Source organism: Berghia stephanieae, chromosome 5 (assembly GCF_034508935.2).
Source record: "Berghia stephanieae isolate SIO BIC M18660-M18661 chromosome 5, UCSD_Bste_1.3, whole genome shotgun sequence".
NCBI lineage: Eukaryota > Metazoa > Mollusca > Gastropoda > Nudibranchia > Aeolidiidae > Berghia > Berghia stephanieae.
In genome coordinates, this window is record NC_088364.1 from 73404425 (window position 1) to 73417610 (window position 13186).

Sequence of the window (13186 nt, forward strand, 5' to 3'; positions counted from 1 at the left end):
AGTCTCATGTACTAGTTTCTGCAGGTCTTCTTTGTTTGTTGCCAGTCGTACCGTATCGTCTGCATATCTCAAACTATTGATGTTTCTTTCATTCGCAAGTACACCGTGCATCATCTCTAATTCTATAAATATAATTTCTGTATAGAAATTGAAAAGGCATAACCTTGTCGGACACCCCGCTTGATTCCCATTAGGTCAGATAATGTATTCTCGTTTCTTATTTTGGTATTTTGAGTCCAGTATAAATTTGCTATAATGAGTGTCATATACTTCTAGATCTATTTGCCTTAAAGTGTTTATCAGTTTTTCGTGGTGTACGGTGTCGAATGCCTTGAAGTAATCAATAAAATATGCGTACACTTCTTTTTGGACTTCCAAGTGTCTCTCAATAAAATTTTGAGGTTGAAAATTGCTTCTCTGTTCCGCTATTGCTTCGAAATCCTGCATGCTCTTCAATGACTTTGGCATTTATTTTATCCTTTATTCTTCTCAGTATGATAGTTAAACGTAGTTTCATCAGACTTATTGTTCTGTAGTCGGAACATACGACTGCATTTGGTTTCTTTGGGAGGAGGAGGGATACTGATGTTCTCAATTCTTCCTGTGTGAGTGTCTATGCCAAATTATCACAGTCCTTTTAACTTTTCCGTATTAATACCATCAATGCCTGCTGCCATTCCTGCTTTCATTATTGACAGGGCTGATCACACTTCTGATTTCAGTATATCTGGTCCCTTCTTATACGTGTGCATCTGGTTTTCCTTTCTATTATCATAAAATAGGTCTTCCACGTATTTATCAATCTTTTGATAATTTGTTGATGTTGTTGTTGTTCTTATATATATATATATATATATTATATATATATATATATATATATATATATATATATATATATATATATATATATATAAACTATTTTTCTACGAAAAAAACATAATCATTTGTTCTTTTTTCGTAAATGAGTTATTAGGTATAGAGTTGATGCGTTTTTTTTCTTTGCTAATACTAATATAGCTTTGATATATAGTTAAGTAATCAAATCCTCTTTGCTTCATACCCTGCCATCACCCCTCCCCCTCCCCCCATTTTTTTGGTTTCCTATCTCCTCTTCTTTTTCTTTCACTCTCCGAATCCCCTGTGTCGTTACGGTTGAAGAGAAATAATAATATACTATTATTTCCTTCCTAATTTTGATCCGAGTGATCTCAATGTGCCTTTCGAATGGACCTAGAACATGCTTGATAGATTGAATTTCGATTCGAAATGATTTGTTAGTTCGTATCCCGTATGGTTAGAGTAGAGTCTGTTGAGGAGACGGAAAAGTCATTGAACGTGATCGGTCGTTCCTTTTGAAATGTCATCTTATTCTGCTTATAGGTCTGCATGCTTGCAAGTATGTCGTCACGGTGCTGTATAGTTCTCAGTAAATGTTTAGTTTAATAGTTTTAACGCCGTTTGTGTTATTCCTTTGTAACTATCTACCATGTTCGTTCTCTTGCCTACTTGATGTCGACTCACCAACAACAATTGAGTTATCAAATTTACCAGCTCACACAAGCACACACAAACACACACAACACATACACACACGCACTCCTCTCTCTCTCGGCTAACTACACTGTATTTATCACGAAACCCGAGCCCTACGCCTATCACATCCTTTTTTTTATGTTTCGGCCCGCATTTGTCCATTTTGTCTTCTGACAATGCTGTTTTCTTGATTCCCATTATCTATAACTAATTCGTAACACTCCCATTGTTTCTCTCTCATTCTACACCTTTCTCAGATTGATTCAATGTGGATCAATCTCAATTTATCTTTTTCCCCCACCCCCCTTCCCTTCTCCCCTAAAATTGCACTGACGTGGCTGGAAATTGAAGGTCACGGTGATGGCTGCAGCTATACCAGTGTCAAGGTCAAAGGCAGAGGACTCTAGCAAAATAGCTTCGGTTCGTTGATCGACCCAGTTCATGGTTTTCATGTCCTTGAGTACTTCACGGTTGATTTCATCGAAGTCATTCATTATATGCTGGTAGCTGGAGGAATTTTTAAAAAATGCCATTGACAAACATTTGAAGCTTTCTTTAAGAATTATGATCATCTATAATTTATCAATAGTTGTTTCACCTCCTCTGTAAGAAGGTGCCAGAAGACAATAGAGAATCATTTTTTCTCTCGCGGCGATGGGGGCTCGAACACGCGACCTTACTTGTACGACAACTCCGCCTCACGAGGAGGGCGTAGCGCTTCTGTCAGAGCTATCCACCACTCAAAAAAAAATGTGGTATCAAACGCTGTGTCTATCTTGAACCCCTCTCCCTTTCTTCAGGTCATTGGTTCAACACACAAACGCTGCGAAGTTTGTTAGCCAGCATTAAAGCGTGATAGCCATATTCTCAACACAAACACACAATAACAATGAAACAATGGGCATGATCTATATTACATTTCCATGTGCTCGAGGTCATTGGTCACATTGCAAAGTGTGCTCAAAATGACCCACATAGTGAAAAGTGTTCACAGTTCGAGAAATAGCCAACGTGACAATTGGTCATTTTGCTCAGCATGACTCATGGGTATGTTTACAACTTTCATGAACAAAGCAGCGTGTTTAGATACATTGAGAAATGTTGAATCATTGTACAACTCCGGTCATGAAAAAGGCCTAGGGCCGAAACGTCGTTTGTTTTGTGTTGTTCGTTCATGAGTCAGATTTACTCCCTTTATCTTTATCTCCATACAGCAACAAGTCATTGTGATCAATGACTCGGTTGGACGAAAACACGAATATAGATCGCTCCCATTGAGACATTGAGTAAGGTCCGGTATTTGGTGTGAATATTAATTCAGAAAAGTGAGTGGAGCAGGCACTTTTAAAGATGATTACAAGAAATGAAGCGAGTAGGAAAGAGCCGGAATAAATGTTTTTATTCTCTATTGTCTTCTGGCACTTTCCTACTCACGTCATTTCTTTCTTGTTAGATTGAAATACAGAGATAGATGGAACAAAACATCACGCCACAAACATTTTGAATGAAGAGCAGTTTGAATGGGCACGATCTATATTACATTTCCATGTGCTCGAGGTCATTGGTCACATTGCAAAGTGTGCTCAACATGACCAACATCGTGAAAAGTGTTCACAGATTAAGAATAACCGTTACAATTGGTCATTTTGCTCAGCATGACTCGTGGGTATGTTTCGTAAACAAAGCAGCGTGATTAGATAAATTGAGAAAGCTCCAATCCTTGTACAACAACAAATCATGTGATCGATGACTAGGTTGGACGAAAACATGAATATAGATCGCTCCCATTTATGGTAATGCTATATTTGAGGTTACTTACTGGATATATTTCACAACACTATTCACTCACTTCAAGACTCAAAAAAAAATAGTTAAGACGTATGTAGCACATTGTATGCTTATGTTTCACTTTCTGATGTGTTAAAAAAATGTTGGAATCTGTTTCAGTTTCAAACAAATTTAGTGTGTCAAGTCAATAAATCTTGTGTGATGACATACGATGCTACACATTCGAAACGTCAAGAATGTGTGTAGAGTGTATGGCACAGGAGTTGGATCTTCCTCTTCTTCTTCTTCAAATACCAAGTCTGTGCCAGACATCGGTGATCATGGTACGCCATTCATCTATCCGATCAGATAACCTCAAAAAACTAAAATTACTCTTCTCTTTCTTTGTCACCCAGCTATTTAACTATGTTTTTCTTGGTCTACCTTTAGTCTTTTTACTTCTGTCTTTCCTGTGAGAGCAAGATGTTCAATACATTTATGTCGATTTAGGTGCCCTAAAAATTGCATTTGTCTTTTTCTTAGTGTACGAATTGATAACCTTATAGTTTCAGCTTGCTCTAATACTTATTCATTAGTTTTCTTCTCTGTACATGAGATTCTTAACATCCTTCTAAGAAACCACATTTCTGCTGCCTCCAGTTTCTTTCTAATATCTTCTGTAATTGTCCAACTTTCACAGCCATATAATAATACTGACCATGCATAGGCCTTCAAAACCCTATGTTTTGTTGTCATTGAGATATTGTGGTTTTTAAAAAGTAGACTCATTTTATTAAAACTATCTTTAGCTATTGCAATTCTTCGTTTTATTTCTGTGCTACATCTGCCATCTGAAACTATTATGTATCCAAGATATTTAAATGTCTGAACTTGTTTTATAGTTTCTCCATTGCTTATTAGGAGTTGGATAACTGGCTCAAAGGGAAGAGCTAACACGATAGCGGTGTTGAAGAGGGTCCAGGAAACGACTTGGGCAATCAGCCACGCGTAAACGATTAAAAGAAAAAAAAAAGACAGGAGCAGATTTCCTAATTTTTTTTTTGTTTTTGGAAATTTATGGTGTTCCCTGTTATGGAAAAATAGTAGTGGTTAGTTTGATTTCAGACAATTGTCTGGGAACTTTCTGGTCTGGTAATGGTAATGATAAATAACAATAATAATAATAACAATAATAATAATAATAATAATAATAATAATAATAATAATATTTAAAACATTAATAATAATAACAATAACAATGCATGATAATAATAATAATAATAATATAAAATAATAATAATAATAATAATAATAATAATAATAATAATAATAATAATAATAATAATAATAATAATAATCATAATAATAATAATAATAATAATAATAATAATATATAATAACTATCATCATCATCATCATCATCATCATCATCATCATCATCATCATCATCATCATCATCATCATCATAATAATAGAACATTAATGATAACGATGATGATGTTGGAGATAATGGTGTTGATAATGACGATAATAAAAGAATATTATGTCATTTACCCGCCAAGGGGATATTCAGCTTGTAAATATTCAAAGACAGAGTCTACGTTGCCATGTACGTATTTAAACAGAAAATGACAACTCTTGTTTTGGCCTTTAACCAGCGGCTTTCTCCAATTACTGCAAAAATCCCTGGTTTCTTCAACCTGCCAGCTAAAAGGTTCATGGCACCATGGTTTGTCAATTGACAGTCGAGGGAATATTTTTTTTCTGCAGTCAGCTGAAACAGAAACAAATATAAAAGTAGACAATAGTAGTAGTATCGTTCGGCTACACTTCTATGTTCAAGGTATCAATCCAGGTTCGGAAGTCATCATCACATTTGTTGATGGTTTCAAATCCCCCTTCAAGTTTTGTCTCTGGGAAATCTAGTACGAGGTGGTTTGCATAGTAGACAATTATAGTGCGGCTATGTGGTTTTACTGGTATGACAGTCGCCTTCAGTCCGGAGGGTCCAGGGTTCGAATCGTGCTCTGAGCAGCTCATAGCTAAGTCCTTGGAAAAGGCTTTTTACTCATAATATTTTCTTGTAAAAAGAATACCCGGCCATTAACAGCATTGTTTCTGTGGGAAAACTTATAATATCGCCTAATGAGCGTCATGTCTCGTCCTACATGTTTAAGTGTTGCTGATGGCTAGGGACCTCTTGTAAATCGCCGTGAGCACATGTAGTGGATTTTGCTCTATATAAATGCTCACGTTTTTATTGGCCTGTCTACATATTCCATGCTGAAAATAAATTCGACATAATCTTATTGGAATGCGAGGAATTGTAATGGATTGGTTATACAGAAATCGTTTCGATTAAGCGGCATTCCAATTTATCTTCAATCTTCAATGGCTTGTATTTGCAAAAAGGCTCACGGGCTACAAGTATTCAGTTACAGTACAGTCCAATCAAAACAGGGAAAAGTCACAGATTACTTTGACGAGCAAGTGCATTCAAAGTTGTTTTGAAAATTTCCAAGCATTCAACGTCCGTTATGTCCGGTGGCAAGAAATTCCCGTCATTTATTGTTCGTTGGAAAAAAGCTGTGATCGTATAATTTGTCTGTTCTTGTAAATGGTTGAATGTATTGTGATGTATTGTTGTATCTACGTGTAGCGCATCTATCTGATTTACTTGTTATGTAGTTTGGGGTGATGATGGGTGCGTTTGGGTAGTTGATGGTTTTGTGTAAGGTACGGGATACCATGCGCCGGTTTTTCAATGATTTCCATTCAAGTGACTGGAGGGAAGACGTGACACAATCCAGGTCTCTGGATTTGCATTAGGTTGCAAATCTTGCAGCAGTTCTTCGTAATTTTTCAATCTTGTCTATGTCCTTTTTTGTGTAGGGGTCCTCTACATATTCTAGTTTTGGCCTGATAAGAGATGGTTTCGTCAAGAAAGAATCACCGCAGATGTGTGGACGCATAAATGGCTGGCCGCAAAAACTATATGAGAAAATTAATATCACCATCACCGGGTTAGACATGTCAGCGGCCTTTGACACGATTGATCGCCGTGCCCTGCTTAATGTATTGAAAACAATAATTACGGACCATGGAATTCGACTAGTGCGTTTCCTGCTCAGTGAGACCTGGGTAAGCACCAAGGCGAACGGAGCAACAACCCAAATACCGGTCTTAAGTAATATTGGAACACCCCAAGGGGATAGTCTCAGTCCTGTTTTGTCCGTTGTATACCTGGAGCATGCTCTAAAGGAAGTGCGCACCGTTTTACTGTAGTTGAATCCCACCTTCCATCAGAAATAGCATACGCAGACGATATTGATTTCGTCAATAGAAAAGATCTCAAAACGTGAAAGTCACATTAGAGATACACAATCTTTTCGTAAAGGCCGTTAAGACCGACATTACGAAACTTGGCAGAGACGACCAAGAGTGGAAAAAAAGACAATAAATAAATAAATAAATAAATAAATAAGGCGGGATTGTTAATTAGATACATAGAAGACGTCGAAAAACGAAAACATCTGTCGACAGCCGCTATCAATAAGCTGACACACGTATGGCTGAGAAACAACAAACTGAAAAGAATAACAAAAATAAAGCTATACAAGAGCCTTGTTAAATCGGTACTTATTTACAACTGTGAAATATGGACAGTACAAAAAGCGAAGAAGATAATCTAGATGCCTTCAATGGGAAACAGCTCATGAGAATTCTAAATATTCACTTCCTAACCAAAAATAAGTAACAGATCGCTGTACATAAAATGCGAAGAAACACTGCAATCGATTCATATTTTGGAAGCAAGATGGAGATTATTTAGACATATTTAAGGAGAGACAGAAATATTCCAGCTAATAAGGCAATGGCGTTATTATTTACACCAAGCAGACATAACAAATACAAAGGCAGACCCACAAGCATATACACTACGATAAATAAAGGCATCAAGCGCCTCGATAGCACACGAGAACTGAGATGCGAAAAGGATTTAGAACACATGAGATCCATCGCAGCAGACCGTCATCAGCGGAAAGAACTCACTCAACAAATCAGAGAAGCTGCCAAACCGTCCCAGTCCGAAGATTAGGAGGCAATCGGCATTGAGTCACTTATGTCAAGTTTACATTACCTACAAGAAACTCATCGTGGAAATGTCGATGAGACTTAGCGCCTCTTAAAATTCGAGACGCTAGCTATAGTAAACTACCAAAAACTTAACCCATACCAAACATATCTGCACCATTAATCAAAGCAGATGATATTGCAAATAAATTAAACAACGCCGATTAAACATACACGATTATGAATAGATAAACGCCTAAGCAAACCATAATATATAGCTCAAATCACAAACGTTGGTGGCCATTCAGAAACATCCAAGTGTGCAAAAGAGCTGTGGATGCTGATACTAAATCGGCTTTGGCCTTATGTCATCGAATGACAATAATAGACAAAGGCATCTGTCCTTAAGCATGACAGCGATCGCACAGAAAGTCGTGACCATCTTAAAAATTGATGAGCAGCACATGGAATCCTATATCGACATGGCAGAAGTAGAGCCAGTGGAAATCTACTTCTAGCTATCTTCTTCTTCATCTTCTTCTTCTTCTTCTTCTTCTTCTTCTTCTCCTTCTTCTTTTTCTTCTATTTTTCTTCTTCTTCTTCTGGTATGCCTTTATATCTGATTCCCGTTTTCAAGATGAAGGTACTCGTCTTTTTGAGATCTTCTCGCGGATGGAAAAGATTTTTATGTTGGGAGATTGCAGACGGACATATCTCTTCTCAATGGGTTGAATATTTTCTGCATCGCTGCAGTATATGTTCAGCACCTTCCTCCTCCTCACCACGTAAGCAGACCGTTGACTGTGTCAGTTCCATGCGTCATGTGCGTTTTAAAGTCTATTGTGGCCTGTCCCGAGGAGGAACAGGATTACTTGTTCATGTCAAGCTGTATAAACTGTAAGAAGTAATGACTAAAAGAAATATGTAGCAAAATACATTTTTGGTTCAAAACCCCTATTCCGACGGAAATGTGGAATCTGAGAGGATGGGTGTAAAAGTCAAACTTCCTTTCCATATACACATTGTTAAAATGTAAAACTTTTTTTCATTTAGTTCAAATTGTTTCCATGGTCTACAGCTTAGATCAGCTTAATGTTTACTTTGGAAAAGGTAGGCTAATTTCAGAAATCATGAATTTGTATTCTATGATTTTTTTCATTTTGTGTCAGTTCATATGAACGGATTAATCTTAATTTCTTTTTAATTTGCCCACGTGACCCCACTGAAATCTCTTTTACTACTCACTGCGAATTGACCGAACTTGACGTATTTTGCCGAAAAGCTTCAAAGCCGTACTCTCCTTTGATTCGGACGAGTGGTAATATCTAAAATAGACAGTCTCTATATATTGCCATACTTCGTCAACTGTAAATGCCTAGTAGATAGAAAAAATAATTTATTCACAAGTAAATTAACACATGTCACTTAACTATGGCTTGTATAGAACTTTTGGCAAACTAACATCTCTAACCTACAGCGCCAAAACAGTATCATGTCGTGAAGGGTTAGATATCAAACATTGAATGTAGCCGATAGTAACAAAACTATTTGACTTTTACATCCCTTGTTAGCATCTACATCGCCCGCACACAATATCGTTTTAAAGCAATTAGGTCATGTGAATCTGTATTTTAAAATCATCAATTCTATAGAGGTAGTCTCTGTTGTGTAAGGATATAAAACCTTTTTACATTTTGGCAGAAAAGTACGTGGAGCAGGCACTCATGTTGACAATAACAAGAAATGAAGTGACTAGAAAAGTGCCACAATTGATAATAATAAGTATTGTGGCGATTGGGAGTCAAACCCACGAACCGACTGGCCACAAGAAGGACGCTCTACAATGGACTCCATCCACCATTTCATAAAATGGTTTCCGAAGTAGGAACTACCTTGAGTCCCTCTCGCGACTTCTTGAGGTCATGGGGCCAACACATAAACACCACAAAAGTTAATTGGCGAGTTAGCAGTTAAAATCTCAACATAAACATATAGGGAATGAGATTAGGAAGCGAGGACGAGAGACGCATCCGCACAACCAACATGACGTTCTCTCTCTCTAATAACTTTTCCGCCGGTGACGTCACAGACTATGGGTGACGTCCAATCAAGGGACGCTACTCTTCCGCTAATCTCATTCCCTATAACACAGAGACGATTGAGACACTGAGTAAGCTCCGATATTGGGAGAAAATTTAAACTTAAAATATCAATGTATAAAGATAATTCCCAACTTATTAAATTGTTAAACCTGAGACACCAAAATAACAATTCATAATTTGGACACAACAACCATTATAGCTCCTGATTCCTTGGCATGGCTGGTCAGTTGCAAATCTAATTTTGAGCGTGTGATATCCAGACAAAGCACTACGAGCGTCATTTGTGACTCACCACTTCAAAACGCTACAATGTTGGTAAATTAATTGCTGAAAATTGAGAATAAATCTGCTATAATTTAGATTGCATATGAAACTTGGGATAAGTTATTTGTAAAGTGACTCACTGGGTATGAGACTTGGGATAAGCTATTTGTGAAGGTAATCACTGGAGATGAGACTTGGGTTAAGCTATTTGTAAAGGTAATCACTGGATATGAGACTTGGGATAAGTTATTTGTAAAGGTAATCACTGGGTATGAGATTTGGGATAAGTTATTTGTAAAGGTAATCACTGGATATGAGACTTGCGATAAGTTATTTGTAAAGGTAATCACTGGGTATGAGACTTGGGTAAAGGTATTATAATCCTTTCCACAACCCTTGTGCACGCGTTGACGTGGACATCTTCAAAACATTCAGGTGGATTTTAACGATAATTGGCTCAAACATTAGAATTGGTAATGACGTTAAGCCGATTTTTTTTCATCGGTTACAGTACTTCTTCTTCTTCTAGGTTCCATGCCTGGTCCAGGCTTCGGATACTGCATGAATTATCTCTCTCCATTCCTCCCTGTCTCTTGCTTTTTCAAACAGCTCTTGGATTGTTAGGTTGGTGAAGCCCTTCAGTTGGTCTATGAGTGTTTTTCTTTGTCTCCCCCGGGCGCGTTTACCAGGTATTTTTCCACAACTTGCCAGGTATTCATTCTTATCTTTCCTTACTATGTGTCCGAAAAAGGATAGTTGTCGATCCACTATTAAGGGCATTAGTTTCCTTTGTTGGTATGTTTGTTTTAGCACTTCTTCGTTCGTTTTGTGTGCAGTATATGATATTCTCTGCATCCTTCTCAAGCACCACATTTCAAAAGCTTCAATGTTCTTTTGTGTTTCTGCATTTGTAGTCCAGCTTTCGCATCCGTATAACAAGATTGGCCACACGTAGCACTTCAAGACTCGGACTCTAATCCCGAACGACATCTGTTTGTTTTTCAAAATGTTTCCCAGGTTACAGTACAATACTTTGGAATTTCATTTTTTAACGAAGGGTCTGGGATGAGTGAACAATAGTATTGATAGTATGCCCTTGGCTAAGAAGCTCACACCATTTGAGATCCATGTGTACTACTCACTAACATTACCACCCTGGGTTAAAAATGACACTGCAAAGTGTACACTTTGTACACACTTGACATAAACAATTGTTACAATTGATTAATTAGAGTATTTATATAGAGCAATATCCACTAAACGTGCTCAAAGCGCTTGACAATGGGTCCATGACCAACAACAACACTTAATATTTAGGACATTACGCCTGTTATGCGATATTACATTTTTTCCCCGACAGAGACAACGCTGTTAACGGCCAGGTACTTATTATATACATGAGTACGGTGAGAGAATGTGAACAAAGAGCCTTTTCCAAGGACTCAACTATACGCCGAACACGAGTGGCATACCACTAGACCACATAGTCGAACATAGTTAAAAGCCAGAAGCGTTGCTTGCGGTTGTGATTTCTACATTCATAAAAACTGATAACAATATGGATGAAACATGCAGATTTGTTGCAATAAGGAAAATTTACAAGTATTTCTCTTGAGAGTCGAAGCGTGGAATTCTTTTTCATTGCATATGGCGAACAGTAATATGGTGCACATCCATGAATCCAGAGGGTAGTCAAGATAATAATTATGTCATCTTAATTATGCATCTCTTGTATTTGAAAACTGAGATTCCTTTGAAAGGATATACTTGACAAACTTACATGGAATTTGTGTGGTGTTAAACAAGTTTAAATTCATTAATGTTTCACAATATTACATTCAAGCACCCCTTCCCCCTAGGGAACATAATTCAAGAATGGCAAACGTATACCGTACATGATGGGTAACCAATGAGTTTTCGTGAAAAGTCTTGTGCGATCTTTATGAGTTGTCTCTGAACAGTTGGTCGGGGAGTATATCTTTGTGAAAGCAATTTTTCTCGTCCTATGGTAGTTGGGCGTAAAAATTCGTATGATCTCTCTGTTTTTTTTTTTTTTTGACATCAAGCCTTAGTCCGAAAAATGTGTAAGCACGTAACGGGCTGCTTGTGTCGTCCAATATAGTACGTGCCCGTTGTTCTCCAGAAAAGAGATGCATTATAAACGCTTTGAGTCTGTTATCAGCTCTGTACAATTGAAACAACACAAAATTATTCTCTAAGCTAGGCCACTGATCGCCACGTTGTTCTGAATATTTCCCCCGCGGGAAAGAAAATCAACACACCATTACTGCAGACATTTTAATGTTTAAGTCATATTCTATTGCAAACGACAAAAAGATCAAAGGAATTCGGCATTCTGAAAAATAGTTTGGTTTATCACTATTGGTATTCAAAATTCGTAACGTCACTTAAAAATAGTTAAAATAGAATCCCGCATGCAAAAAATCACGGCAACACTTTTCGTAACTTAGGAGGAATTTGCGGTATTCCCTGCGCACAGGACTTGGAATGGACTATAGTAAAGTTGCTCATTGGGTATGAGGCTTGGGTTAGGTTATTTGTCAAGGTACTCACTGGAGGTTCCTTTTGAGAATGAAGGTCAAGCCATGCAGCAACATTGTGTCCATTTAAAAAGCTGCTATTCACGTTGCTGTGCACATTGACAATAGCTATAGCACACACGATGGTAAGCATTAGTTTCGGACTCCCCTTTTCTTTGGTCTGCCTTCTAAATGTCTGCAAGCAAAGAAAAAAATAAATTCAAAAACTCATGGTTTCTTTGTTGTATTGTCTAATCTCAGATTTGAATCACACGATGTTGAAATGAGTAAATTGAATGAATAATATTCAGATAAATACTATTTAATGTATTCGATGGGCCAAATACTTGATATCAAATACTTGCTATTATCTTTGTAACGTTTACCGAACAATTTCTGAAAATATATTTTAAAAATGATAATATGAAAAGCCACTTCATGTTGACACACACACACACACACACACACACATACACACACAGGCCAGTCAAAAATAAATACCCCTAAGTGTGAAGGAGCAATCCTGATGTCCAAAAGTTCCTCACAATAACTCTTTATTTTTCAAGACAGATACCATCCAAAATCCCATAGGTACATTTCATCCATCTGACCTTTGACCTTTGACGTGAAAGTCAGGAGTTGCCTCATATGCAATCCTTCTGTCATTCTGCAAACAAATCTCATTTCCATTTTCGAAATGCCTGTCTTTTAAGTCTTTTTTTTTTCGTTATCAAGATAAAAACAGGGAGTCAAATCGAAAGAATATACAGGATTCAGTACGATCTTTAACCAAAGACCACTCATTTATCAATGGTGACCCGGGGCGCATCTGCAGAATGAGAGGATGATTTTGACATAAAGGAGAAGAAAGTAACATTTTTCCCCCAATTTGGTACGTTTTATTCA

At 37.3% G+C, this 13186-nt stretch overlaps 2 protein-coding genes across 3 annotated transcripts in view; both read right to left on the bottom strand.

Moving 5' to 3' along the window:
* Positions 1-13186, bottom strand: part of LOC144973588 (zinc metalloproteinase nas-6-like) — a 699617-nt gene that overhangs the window by 94381 nt on the left and 592050 nt on the right. The window lies entirely within an intron of this gene.
* Positions 1-13186, bottom strand: part of LOC144973580 (uncharacterized) — a 149821-nt gene that overhangs the window by 13477 nt on the left and 123158 nt on the right. Inside the window, exons 34-37 of one of the 2 annotated variants that reach the window (XM_078916205.1) lie at positions 12315-12476; positions 8620-8749; positions 4855-5074; positions 1868-2040 (exon numbers count right to left, since the gene is read on the bottom strand). In XM_078916205.1, coding sequence (XP_078772331.1) covers positions 1868-2040; positions 4855-5074; positions 8620-8749; positions 12315-12476 — 685 coding nt within the window. The remainder of the gene's footprint in view (positions 1-1867; positions 2041-4854; positions 5075-8619; positions 8750-12314; positions 12477-13186) is intronic. The other variant, XR_013645582.1, reaches the window with a different exon arrangement.